Raw genomic sequence first — 12541 nt, 5'->3', positions numbered from 1 at the left:
CAAACAGATACCCAGAAGACATCATCTGGAAAAGGCGTACGTGTTTCCGTATCCGGAAAACGTCAACTGGAGAAGGCGTGTTTCCGGAAGACGTGGCTTGTTGGTCTGGTTGCTGCTGCAGCAGTGGCAGCTGTCATCACTGTAGTCAACCAGAGGACTGTTTAATCACAAATAATAACATCCTGAGTTTAATTAATCATACTTTGTTGTCCTGAGCTGTCGAAGCGCCGCCAAGATGATTTCTCTAACGGACTCCCAAAGTAAGACGTTTTGATTTGAGTTGGTTCTGCAGATTCATAATGATAAGCGACCAGCTGTTGCCTGCCTAGACTTCTGCCTTTCTAACCGGCTGATGTGCATCAGTAAGCTACTGTAGCTAAAGCTAACAATGCTAAATACATTGCCCCTGCTCTGATTTTTGTCCATGTCACTGTGCCATCCACTGCTGTGACACCAAGCCAGCACCAGGGGTGTTCTGACTCCCACTCCGTTTAGCTGGGTGGGTGCTTTGTGGCCTGGGGCTTATCAGAAAGATTGGACGTTTCATTGCCACTTGACCAGTGGTGTAAATAACTACATTTACATTTACTTAAGTACTGTACTTAAGTACAATTTTGAGGTATTTGTACTTAACTACATAACTTTAGTATTTCCAATAACTTTACGTCTACTCCACTACATCTCAGACAAATATTGTACTTTTACTCCACTACAATTATTTGACAACTTTAGTTACTATTTTGTAGATTTTGATTATTATTACAAAACATACAACCACTTCAACCCTATATACATTTTGGCCATTTGAAAATAGACGGTCTACAAGCTCACAATGCTTCTTGATGCAACGCATTGTGAGCTTGTAGATCTGCTATTTTCAAAAGATTCTTTATCAATTTTATTTTAAAACTTGTGAAATGGGACATTCTGCATAATGAGTACTTTACTCAAATACTTTTGTACTTTTACTCAAGTAATTTTTTAATTCTGGACTTTTACAACAGAGTATTTCTACAATGCCGAATTGATACTTTTACTTAAGTTAGAAATGTGAGTACTTTTACCACCACTGATCATAAAAAGTAATAATTGGACGTTTCATTGCCTTTTGACTATTTCTCCAAAATAATTGAGAGAAGAGCATTTGGATATAACTCATTTAACGTCCAAGAAGTCTAACAGTTCTTCATCTTTTCCTGAAGTGAGAACATTGAGAAGAATTGTTAAAACATTTACAAGACTGTAGTACTTGAGCAATTCCACAATCGCCCCATCTCAGAAATGACCAGTATTATTTAGCAGATACATAATAACACTTTTATACGAGTACAAAAGGACCCCAAGTTTAACAAGCCATTGAGCTTTCTTGTGGTTTAAATTCTTTTAGTTGACCTTGTATCAGTGAACTGTACTGTCCAGTACGTTTTCCTTTTCAAACTTCGAATAAAGTAGTCAATCAATCAATCACTCCCCGTGTGTCTTCTTGTCTGTGTCCCACAGAGATCGGGATGGGACTGACGGGCTTCGGCGTGTTTTTCCTCTTCTTTGGAATGATCCTGTTCTTCGACAAAGCCCTTCTGGCTATTGGAAACGTGAGTGTTACTGCTTGATTCGATCGCACCGCTTTTGTTATCTCTGACGCTGAGAAATTCCCAGGTGCCTTTCTGTTCCTGCTCTCTCTCTCTCTGTAGTTGTAGCAGCGAGAGATAGTGTCACTGTCACTGAGTTACAAATGTTCGCTTAAAAAATACATATATCCAAAGATTTGCACACGTTTTGATGACTTCAAAAATAGCAAATCTACAAGCTCGCAGCGCTGCACTCTGTGCCGTGCTGTGAGCTTGTATATCTGCTATTTTTCAATAGCTAAAGTATAACATAATTAAGGCCCTAAACTGTAAGCTGCCATAAAGTAACAATGTAATTCAGGGGTGCCATAGATGAAAAGGTTATTTATACGGGTACCCTGGGATAAAACAGTTTGAGAGCCACTGGTCTAGGGACCCTCAGGGTTCCTTGAGTGTGTTCCAAATAGACCCTAGTTAAAGGTCTGGTACTCTGAGAGTGCACACATGGAATCATTATTTTGGGCACTCAAGTTATGGGGATTGATGACTGATCAAAAAGAAAATGAACAGAGGAGAGGACTCAGTGCTCACATAATTAGACTATAACTGATTATGTTGCCTTTGATTTATATAATGTGTAGAGTAGTTATTATATTTAGAATAGCCTCCCGTGGACAGGTGTTGAACTTGTTCTACGACACTCAAGCATTGCATCTGGTCCATCCAATGTGATTGTGCCTGTCCATGCCTCTGGCTCTCATTCTTATGAGAGGAAGTTAACCAGAGACAAAGCATTTCTCCTGATATTGAGTTATCTTATCGCTCCCTCCGTCCAGATCTTGTTTGTGGCTGGGCTGGCCTTCGTCATCGGGCTGGAGAGGACCTTCCGTTTCTTCTTCCAGAAGCACAAGATGAAGGCCACCGGTTTCTTCCTGGGTGGGGTGTTCGTTGTGCTGATAGGCTGGCCCATCATCGGCGTTGTGCTGGAGGTCTACGGCTTCTTCCTCTTGTTCAGGTGAGGGAAGACGCCAGTTGTTTGGTTCACAGTGCAGTCGTTTGGTTCAACGTTTTTCAGGCCAAGGATCCCTTATCTGAGAGAGGGAGATGAAGCAGGGATCCCCACCCACCCCACTACATATTGTATGAATTGTGTTGCAGATTAAATGTTTTCATAGATTTCATAGATAGCTTCATAGACATGTACAGCATTGTGTCGTATTTTCAGACAGTTAAGCACTCAAAGTCTCAATACTTGTACTTGGTCTGCTGGTTAATGTAAAAAAGTTCCTGTCTTCATCTAACGCTGTCAGGCCTAAGTTGACTGTGGTCTGTCTCCTTCTGTCCCATCCAGGGGTTTCTTCCCAGTGGTCGTAGGATTCATCAGAAGAATACCCATCCTTGGCTCCATTCTAAACCTGCCATTCATCAGTGGAGTGAGTACGGGCTAGCATCGTACCAGCTCTTGGTTCCCTATGTTTACATGCAGCCACTCCAATCGAACTGACCTCACGAAAACACAACCAGACTTGATTAACCAAACTGACGACCGCCGTCCTGTTTCCTGAACTCTTAACAGCCGATCTGATGCAATAGCGTGGCTAACTGACTGTACAGTGGGCAACACCGTCCTGCATGTAAACATGGCCTGTCAAAAAGGTGCATTCATTAGACACAAAACCTGAGGAGGAACCATGTTGGGTAATTAATTGACCATCAAAATGGACAATTCCAAAGGTTTTCCAGACCATAATGCTTGTCATGCTTGTTAGAGCCGAACCAATTTAAACTTGGCTCTAAAAGTGGAGTATGCATCGGCCCTTAGACGGGTCCTGTATGAGATAGAAAGTGAGTGGATCTAATGGATTTTAGCAGCATCTACATCTTGTAGACTGGCTATTTTAGGTAGCCACTCAAACTATAGCATTTCTGTTGCTAATTTTACTGCTATTGTGTAGCCAGAGCTTATATATATATTACAAAATAAATCTGATTAGTTTTGTGGCTAATGGACATGCTCCCAGTGTGGTGTTGTGTGGAAGGCTTTGTTTTGATATGAAACGTCTCTCTGTCTTTTTAAAGCCTTCGTAAGGCTGTGAGGACAATCAGCAGTCTTGGTCAGTCGCTGCCGATTTTCCCTTGCATGTCAGCATGTATATGACCCTGTTAACCTGTCATAACACACATGTCAAATGAAAACAGTGCTTCAATCACAGATGGCTAAATGTGAGCAAATTAGTTATGCGTAGAGAGCTCATTGATGTTTTCATAAAATCTAACACTAGGGCTGGGCAATTAACTGACTGCTAAATATATCGAAACTGACTTAACCTTTCTTCACGTAGGTTAGTTGAATAATGGAGAAGCAAGGTATTATTATTATTTTTCTTTTTCATTCCTTCTTATACTGTATATCAACGAATCAACATGATCAACTAAATTGATTACCTGTAGTCTGATTTACCACTTAACCTTTATTTAGACTTTGTTGTGGATTGGTGGTGTATACAAATAGCCGGTCTAAAAGCTCACTGCACGTCACAATTTTTAGGCTTTTATATCTGCTATTTTCACCATCAAAAGATTGTGTGCTTTAATGGTAACCGAGTCAAACATTTGAAATAATGGTGATGTTGATAGATGTCGTATCGCCCAGCCCTACCTAACACTTAAGTCTAAAGCATGTCATTCATGTGGTCTATTATTCATAGACAAAGGATTCTGTATGTGCCAAGCCGACATCAAGATATTTATTTAGTAATAATCATACTAATGCAGTTTGACCTATGGCATAGATAGATCAATAACACATTTTCTTTGTATTTAATGTAATGAGTGTTGAGATGCAGTGTATGGCATATTATAACTTTACTTCCTTCTCTCCTTTCACTTTTCAGTTTGTGGACAAGGTGGGCGAGAGCAATAACATGGTATAATGGTGACTCTTTGTATCCAGAGAAGGCCTGTGTCAGTGCATTACAGTAGTTTCAAAAAGCAACACAAGCTCCCTTCGGTCACTGGCTGACCGCGCGACAGTTAACGGCTATACACATTAAGATTACTTTCCTGTTTGGCAGGCAAAAGACTGCTTTTATACTGTATGCATCCGTAATTGGTTTTGGACGACGTAAGGAGCGGAAGGCTCTTCAGGCCCTTCAAGGAGACTGTTACTAAAGGATCTCGTTACCAAGAAGTTCACATCGGGATGTTTTCAGACGTCATTGATCTCTCGTCGAACGCAACATTATAAAGAAGTAAATGGAGGACCCTCCTGAAGGATTCCCTGGACTCTGTTTCACGTGGCTCTCTTACTCTGTGGAATGTAAACAAAACACTCCTGACTGCTTGTAAGAAAGGAATTGTCAGCACTACAAAGTCCTTCTGGTACTTTTTAAATCATGAAAAGGCACGGGCAAACACGGGTGTGTTTCGGCATCCAAACCGTCCGTGTTTGCCCGTGACTTTTCATGAATGAAGTACCAGAAAGACATTGGACTGTTGGCAATTATTGATCGTATACATTGAGTCTTGTTGAGCTGTGCACCCGGTAGACAATTGTTTTAAAGGACAAAGTTGTGCTAGTTTTGCTTCTACTTTGTGTGTAAGAAAGAGACACGGAGAGAGAGTTTGTTGTTACATGATGATGAAAGCCTTATTTATTTTTAAGTCTTACCGTGCACTCACACCAAATGTCTTTTTTATTGCTGTACATCGCCAACAAGTCGCAGCCACCAATTGCTAAAAAGCACTAACACCCCAAAAGTTACATTCGGAGTGGACTCCTTTTCACTGCATCCAGCTTTATATGTGAGGAAGTGGAGTCCTGGGGAGCTTGTATGAAAGTGAGTTAAATACATACTATTAATTGGTACAACTAAACATGGTTTCTGACACCATTTTAGGCGAGAAATAGACCATTCGATATTGATTCAATTCACATTAAGCATGCAGTGTGGGAGTACGTAATTCCCCGCTGCCACAGTATAGACTGCATTGCATGCATAAACCTATAGTATATAGGCTATATGTATGTTCTTTTGCGAATTCAGTCACTGTAAGAATTAACCAAATTAACTTTTAACGTAATCTACATTTTGCTAAATTCAGGTGTATGAATGAAAAAAATAAAATCATCCATCACTCATGGATGAATGAATCTATAGGCATTGCTCATTCACCTACGATGAAACGTTTTTAGCTTTCTGTGGCCACGAAGTCGCAGCAACCTTGTCACTCGGCCTCATGTCGCTCCAAGTCACACAGTGTAGCCACTACACTACACTAAAATTAATTGAATGACAGCCGGTCACTTTGTAGCTTGTGGACGCTTTTTGCTTGAGTGCACGGTTAGTTGTATGATGGTGTCACAATGCATTGTGAGCTTATAGCTCTGCTATTCTTGGTACCGGTGTATGACATTACCGTGTCTTCTCTCTCTATCTCTCATGTGGCTATTTGACTACCAGGTGTGGCAGTTGTATTTTTTTCCTACTGTTATCCTGTGTATGACTGGCTAATGGGATTACTTAAATATTGCTTTTTTTTTAAGGATCAAAATAGTTTGGACTTTTACCGTGGTAAGGGCAATACTACCCAAATTAAGAATTCATTACTTATTCTGAGGTCAAGTTGAGGACAGTATACTTGTATGTGTGAAAATAAGCCATTCTTTCAAATCCAGACATGGAGTACTTTGGCGTTGCGGGCCTGCCCTGCATAGTTTGTGCCAAAATGTACTTTATTTTACCAGGTTTGAACCATAAAAGGTATCATGATCCCCACAACATCCTTTTCATGTAGTATTATTCACATCCCCATGTGCAGTTTAATATTAAATGGAGCAACCATACGTTTGTGGTTTGTCACCAGTGACATGACAAATCCTAGCTTTGAAAAAGTTATACATAATATGCTCATCAACATTGTTTGAATTGTCCTGAGTCCTGGCACAAGTTCCTAAAATGAGTGGTGTTGCCCTTCAATGAAAACAAAGTACTGAATGATTACATTTGAAATGGCAATGCTTTGACAATATTTTGTTCTATGCCCACTTTTGTAAATATACAATGAAAGTTGGCTGTGTGTCATTTGTTTAATTGACTGCACTATATATCATGAATTCAAGAATAATTTCTAACGGAAGCAAACTATATTCTAGAGTCTAGACTTTGACACTTTAGTTTAATGCATTATCACTGCAGGTTTCTGTCCAAAATGCTACATCTGTTTTGAAAAGAAGAACATGACATTCAGAGACTAATCAACTGAATATAAGGCATTTTGGAGACCAGCTTGTGAAAAGGGTCAATAACTAGTTCCAACATTCTAGTAAAAATAAGAAATGCCAGAAAAAAAATTGCTAAATCTTTGCCAGGAATAATTTTCATACCAAATCTCTAAATATTTTTGGAATGTCATGATTCCTAAATTGGAGAAATGACATTTCCTGTCCTATTTCCTAAGGGGAGATGCAGGTTATCAATTAATCGAGAGCAATTGGCTATTCATTCATGGGATCCAGACCCCATTTGTCCGTTAACTGCTTCAGTGAGCAAGGTGTAAACATATCAATATCCCAAAGAGAAAATCTCCCCCACTGACAAGTAACCTAAAGCATTAAAAAGACTGAATCAAGTCCACAATCCCTCACAGTTCATTCATTTCAATAAAAAAATAAATGTACACAGTCTGTTGCGGCACTTTTGCAGTAGGTCTGCCTACGACAGCAATTTTCATTCATTGATATACAGTACAGTCGGCCATGAATGAAAAAGGAATTGATTGGTGCCTTGGTCCATTCACAACCCCAACCGCCCCTACTTCATCAAATTGGCGTGACCTATCGCTGTTGACGTCTGTTCACTGCTACTACGTAGTGCCTTGGGCCATAGAGGTTCCCCCCTCCACCCCACCACAACAATATAAATAGAGGGTAAGCGATAACGAACACTGTTAGATTGTCTCTCTTCTAGCATTTGAAACCAACTTACTCTCCCTGTCCCTTTAGGATCTGTCATCACAATGAAAGTAAGTATATTTACCTTATTGCCTAATTACAACATTAAACCCATTTAGACATGGAACGCATCCTAGCTTGTAGATCTGCTATTTTTGAAAAATCCTGAACATTTGTGAAAAACTCTGAATAATATATATTTTTTTTAAAGCGAACATTTGCAACTCAAATCTTTCTTTCTTGGGGTGCCTGGAACAAAATATTTTGACATGGGGGTCCGAGGTCAAATATATATAATTCTGGGGGTCCTTGACATTCAAAAGTGTGAGCACCAGTGCCACTGATATAGAAACACGTTTTCCAGAGAACCATTAGGATTTAGAACATTCTTTGGTATTCCTAAGCCAATAATTTGATGACTGGTGGATTCTATCCGGTAGGACTGAACAGCTCATTGAATTATTCGATCAGGAATGCGACAAAAACAAAACAAAAAAATCTCCATGACTTCAAGGCTTCATGGAAATTGATAAAAAAAATAAGTCATTCTTTGGGGTAGATTACTCCTTAAATAGGCCACTTCAATGGACCTCATGTTGATTTTATCATTAGACGGCTCATGGACCATGCTTATACCGGTACATCAGACTACTGTTCATTGAACAATATGTAATTTTCTGCGCTCCTCTTGTGTTAAACTATTTTACAAATGAACAATGCTGGGGGAAATATTGTGTAATTGGCTTAAATTACGCAATAAATTGTGGATGATGGCACAGTGACTATTAGAGCAAATGCAATGTAAAAGTATTGCCAAACCAATGCTGTACAGCAAGCTGTGTAATTCATTATGTTGATCTCTTTCTGAATCCAATAGGGGTTGAGGACCATTACTTTAGCCTACACACTAACAGTCTTACTACTGGCAACCTTTGTCTCACATTCTCTGAGTGCACCAAAGGTAAATAACATTGTTTCTCATTTTTAAAGTTTTTTTTTTTTTTTTGTACTCACAAGAACCAAAATTCAGTTGAGCATCCTGGTTGCCCAGGATTTGCAGATCATTTACAAAAATGTCATTACAAATATTAAAAAATAAGCTTGATTCCTTCTATTTCTGCTTCCAAATGAAAGGGCAGTTTCCAGCGGAGAAACTGGACTCCCCAGGCTATGCTGTACTTAAAAGGAACTCGTAAGTACCCTGCATCTGTTGCATCTGTTTACTGTAATCTTTAGTAATCCACAACACTAGCTGAGGTGGGCAGAGTAGCCACAACATCTACTTAAGTAAGAATAACATCCTACTAATAAAGGAGCAAACTCACGCTCTAACGCTCTAACGCTCACGCTTATCTACGTTTATCTATTCACTCGCTTCAGCAACTGATCCCAAAGTTCACATGGTATTGGCCATTAGCATTATACCAACGGTGACGGAGCCGAATTTCATTTCTCCCAAATTAAAGCTGTTTATTAGCGTTTTCTTAACCACTTCTGTTGAACTCTGCTGTCTGTTGCCAGGGTTACGGTCCGTTCCTCCAGGCCATGGGATCTGTAGCCCCACACACACACACACACACCCCTTTCTCTCACAGTTAGGAATGTTTCTCTCTCTCTCTCTCTCTCTCTCTCTCTCTCTCTCTCTCTCTCTCTCTCTCACACACTTTCACCGGGTGCGTTTGACATATCCTTTGCCCGGGACCCAAACTAGTGAAAATAGCAGATCTACAAGCTCACAATGCGTTGCTTCGCGCAGAGTTGTGACCTTGTAGATTGGCAAGCTCACAATGCGTTGCTTCGCGCCGCGTTGTGAGCTTGTAGATTGGCAAGCTCAAAACGTGTTGCTTTGCACCACATTGTGAGCTTGTAGATTGGCTATTTTCTTTTTTTTAGCTTTGTGTTCTAAATTATGGAAGTTCTTAAAACTTTCTTTAGAGAATTACTGAAAACTTGAATTTTGTTTTTAATTCATGAAATATTTAGCTTTTTTGTGAATGTTTTTTGAAAATGTTTTGAAACAATAATAAATTAAAAACAAAATGTAGGAAACAAATGATTAAGAGACCCATACAAATGTGTCCACGACCCACACAAATGTGTCCACGACCCACAAATGGGTCACGACCCAGTATTTGGGAACCAGTGCTCTATGCCAATACTGTGTGTGATGTCATTTCAGAGGGACGAAGGTTTATCTCGGAGGACCACAAAGAAGGAGATGTGTATGACACCTTACACTTAGGTAATGTTAATAGCTTAGCTGGCATGCCATAGTTTAAATACAGATTATTATTGTGATGGCATATACTGTATATATATATATATATATATATATATATATATATATATATATATATATATATCTCGTCGTTGTCGGGTGAAAACCTTGTATGTCCAAAACCGTTCGTTTTGCGTTTATCATTTTAAAAATGATTTAAACTAGTGAAAACAGCCGATCTACAAGCTCACAACGCCTCGCACCACGAGGCGTTGTGTGCTTGTAGATCTGCTGTTTTCACTACCTTTGTGCGACGGCCTTGTATGATGAAGCAGGGCTTTACTTTGCAAAAGAACGTACACATTTGAAACTTGGAGATACGAAGTTTCTGCCCGACAGTGACGATATATATATATATATATATATATATATATATATATATATATATATATATATATATATATATATATATAGTGATGCTAGGTTCCTTGTCTACCTGGGATCCTAGTTTCCTGAGGCACTACACTGTCTCTCTCTGCATCTTATGTATGTGATTACCTTGCTTATTGAACAGTAAGTTGCTCTAGATAAGAGCGTCTGCTAAATGGTCAATTGTAATTGTAAATTGCAGGTACAGCATTACCAATTTTCTAAAATGATGAAGTCCTATACCTGTAGTCATCCTAATCGTGGGCTCACGCCAGCGAGAACACGCTAGATGTCCCAATTTATATTTATTCTGCCCCTTTTTTTGGCATCCTTCTACTTCCACATTCTTTGTGCTAAAACTTTAATTCAAACTTAAACATGTTCAGCTTTATGCAGTTATTATAGCTTGTACTTTTCTTTTTACAATCTTTTATAATTTTTTCGATTTTTGAAAAAAAGAACAGCGAGGAATCCAGTGGGAAATTAATTCTGTCTTAACATTTTCGTATATTACTGCTTGGGCTTGAGCTGAATCCAACGTCTGTCTGATGAGTGATGTGTACATTTTCTACTCTACATAATATACTTTGTGAGTGTTTTCAGCGAGCCCACACAGTTTCTGCAGGAACCTCTTTTCTATGGAAATTATGATACCATAAAACCCATTGTCCTGAAAATGTATTGTTTTCATAGGTCTCTGTTAAGAGAAAGGTTTTTTTTTTTTTTTTGGTCTCACTACCCCTTAAAATAACTTTTTATAGCTTTCTGCCAATATACTGTACACGTGTGCATGAAAATTAGGGGGAAAAGAAAGGTTCACGTTGGGTGGGTCTGTTGTAATTTGCGTTTCTTTGCAGAGACCCGTAGTCAGAACACGGAGAGACTGAGTGTCAACCAGGCTGCAACTGTGCTGCTCAACTTTCTTCAGCAGGTCAAGGAAGAAGGTGAGCCGAAGGAACAACTCACAAATCCTCGCAGTCGGGCAGAAACCTTGTATCATCCATATTGTTTTCTTTTTTCGTAAATGAATAGCCTACTTTGTTGTCATAGTGTAGCTATTTTATGCTGTTTTGGGGGGAGACATGTTGAAAGTGATGGTGCAAGTGGGTAAGTGTGTCTGTGCGGGTTTTATAAATATTGAAACAGTTAAAATTAAAAGAGTTTTTGACTAAATAATAACTACATTGGATGCATAAGTGACACATTTGGACATACAAGGTTCCAGCCCGACAGCAAATAAATAGTATATACTGTACGAATACATATAGTGTAGAGTTCTATACAACATTACAATAGAAGTCTATGGGCCGTATTTTCGTACATCCCTTACCCCTTATCCCTAAACCTCCTTGCTTTTTTTTTTACTATTTTGAAAAAACATTTTTAAATAGTTCAAATAGCTGATCTACAAGTTCGGAACGTGTCAATGTAGATCGGCTATTTTAAGTATTTTAAAATGTTTTTTTTTTCTTCTTCAAAATAGTAAAAGAAAAAGGCAAAGACGTTTAGGGATAAGGGGTAAGGCATGGACGAAGATATACAGTAGCTGTATAACTCTCTCTCTCTCTCTCTCTCTCTCTCTCTCTCTCTCTCTTCTCTCCTCTCTCTCTCTCTCTCTCTCTCTCTCTCTCTCTCTCTCTCTCTCTCTCTCTCTCTCTCTCTCTAGCTGATGAAAGTCCTGATCAGGTGTTCTTCCAGAACCTGCCAATATGGAAAAGGGAATACTTCTGAGAGACTCAAATCCATTGATCGTTATTGTAAAAATCCTCTTCACTTATGGATGTCAGAGACTCAGCTCCACATTGAAGGGAGAGAAGAAATGGGTTTTGTAAATATGACTTGGCTTGAAATGTATTGCATTGTTTTAATAAAATGGGTTTGAATTCATGATAGCACCATTTGCCTGAGATTGTTTGATCACAGAAGCGGTTCATTTGTACAGTTAGTAGTGGTATTCAAAGTGGGGTCAAGTGACCCCCAGTGGTCTTTGAGTGGGTTCCAGGGGGTCCCCAGGAGAAATTGTTTAAATAGGATTAAAATCTGTTTAACTACTTTAAATCTAAATATACAGCAGCTTTTTAAAATAGACAATTTGTAAGCTCACAACGCATTGCAATGCCACGTGTTGTGAGCTTGCAGAGCTGCTATTTCTTTTAAAAACAACGTAATTTCTAAATTGGATAATCTTGAAACACAAGCACAAGCACAACATGTACATGTTTACAGATGGGGGTCCGTGACCAAATACATTCATTTGGGGGCTGGAAAAAGACTGATTTGACTGACATGATATATTAAGTACTCATATTCTATTTCATGGTAACAAATTGTCGTTATGTTAAGGACAGATCAAGCTCTAGTGTCCCAGTTTCG

The 12541-nt window shown here is 39.1% G+C and overlaps 2 protein-coding genes across 3 annotated transcripts; both read left to right on the top strand.

Annotated features, from left to right (window-relative positions):
• The first annotated feature begins 160 nt into the window (after positions 1–160).
• On the top strand, positions 161–8965 carry golt1ba (golgi transport 1Ba). Of its 2 annotated transcripts, none has more exons than XM_080754642.1 (5): positions 161–260; positions 1501–1592; positions 2405–2583; positions 2920–3001; positions 4463–8965. In XM_080754642.1, exons 1-5 carry the CDS (start codon positions 236–238, stop codon positions 4499–4501), a joined length of 417 nt encoding a protein of 138 aa, XP_080610768.1. In that variant the 5' UTR covers positions 161–235; the 3' UTR covers positions 4502–8965. The 2 variants fall into 2 exon arrangements, with proteins under 2 accessions (XP_080610768.1, XP_080610769.1); XM_080754643.1 differs by lacking the exon at positions 161–260 and adding an exon at positions 1296–1371 and having other exon boundaries at positions 1453–1592.
• On the top strand, positions 7587–12430 carry spx (spexin hormone; the record flags this gene model as incomplete). Its single annotated transcript, XM_080754275.1, has 5 exons — positions 7587–7592; positions 8399–8482; positions 8656–8713; positions 9701–9763; positions 11026–12430. The coding sequence occupies 5 exons, from the start codon at positions 7587–7589 to the stop codon at positions 11190–11192; spliced, it is 378 nt and encodes a 125-aa protein (XP_080610401.1). The 3' UTR covers positions 11193–12430.
• Positions 12431–12541: the final 111 nt, after the last annotated feature.

Source organism: Nannobrachium achirus, assembly GCF_963921795.1.
Source record: "Nannobrachium achirus genome assembly, chromosome: 23".
Lineage (NCBI taxonomy): Eukaryota > Metazoa > Chordata > Actinopteri > Myctophiformes > Myctophidae > Nannobrachium > Nannobrachium achirus.
This window is presented reverse-complemented; position numbering and strand designations above follow the sequence as displayed.

Coding starts and splice junctions, on each gene's coding strand:
- golt1ba (XM_080754642.1), top strand. CDS start 236: ATGATTTCTCTAACGGACTCCCAAA. Junction 261..1,500: donor TTCTCTAACGGACTCCCAAA/GTAAGACGTTTT, acceptor TGTGTCCCACAG/AGATCGGGATGGGACTGACG. Junction 1,593..2,404: donor CCCTTCTGGCTATTGGAAAC/GTGAGTGTTACT, acceptor CCCTCCGTCCAG/ATCTTGTTTGTGGCTGGGCT.